This window comes from Naegleria gruberi, assembly GCF_000004985.1.
Source record: "Naegleria gruberi genomic scaffold NAEGRscaffold_597, whole genome shotgun sequence".
In the NCBI taxonomy this organism is placed as follows: Eukaryota; Heterolobosea; class Eutetramitea; order Acrasida; family Naegleriidae; genus Naegleria; species Naegleria gruberi.
Window position 1 is genome coordinate 1 of NW_003162946.1, and position 809 is coordinate 809.

The 809-nt window shown below is 28.9% G+C and overlaps 1 protein-coding gene across 1 annotated transcript in view; it reads left to right on the forward strand.

Annotated features, from left to right (window-relative positions):
• Nucleotides 1-65: 65 nt before the first annotated feature.
• The window catches only part of NAEGRDRAFT_54903 (uncharacterized protein), a gene marked incomplete at both ends in the record, with an annotated part of 2998 nt that continues 2254 nt past the window's right edge, over nt 66-809 (forward strand). The window contains one exon of the mRNA XM_002668153.1: nt 66-483. Coding sequence (XP_002668199.1) covers nt 66-483 — 418 coding nt within the window. The remainder of the gene's footprint in view (nt 484-809) is intronic.

Sequence of the window (809 nt, forward strand, 5' to 3'; positions counted from 1 at the left end):
TATTTAAAATTATTGAAATTGAGAGTTTCTATTTTTACATTTCAAAAAACAACTTTAAAAAAAAAATGAGTTTTGAACATTTATCAAATTTTGTCGATCGAGTGAATAAAACCTATGACCGTAAACAATTTACTCTGATGCGAGAGAGGATCAAATACAAGGACGATGATGATGAGGATTTTGATCAATCTCCCTCACAAAAAACATTCATGTTTATGGAAGAACGTAAAGAAAAGGGTTTAATTTTGTCTCATAATCGGAGAGTGATTAATCATATATTATTATATTTGATGGATTTTTCAATTTATGATGATAATGAAGTGGAAGTAAAAAAGAAAAAGAAGAAGAAAAAGGCTTCCGAAAAGAAAATATCTGAAGAATTACTTTCATTAATTCTGGTGAACAAGCAATGGTATGAATTAGTATCTGCTCATCATCAATTATATGAATTGATGAAGGAAGGTGTTGAAAATTCCTTCTATGGTAAGAATCCACTTTGTTCAACATCATCATTACTTTTGAAGATTCCTTGCAAGTTTCATTCAATTTCAGGCGTAAATCAGACAAAAATTGTTTTGCAAGTTGATACACAAATTCCACTATTTATTTCATGTTTCAAGATTTATTATGAAATTTTCAAGTATATTTATGAAGATTGTAAAAATCATTCAATCAACCAGAGAATGGACACTGAGCTGAGAGAAGTGTTTGAAAATTCAACAGATCGTATCAAGATGATCATGTCTTTGAATTATCATCACGATTTCCAATTCTTTTTGAGAGATTTGAAGAATCACTTTTTGGAGAAG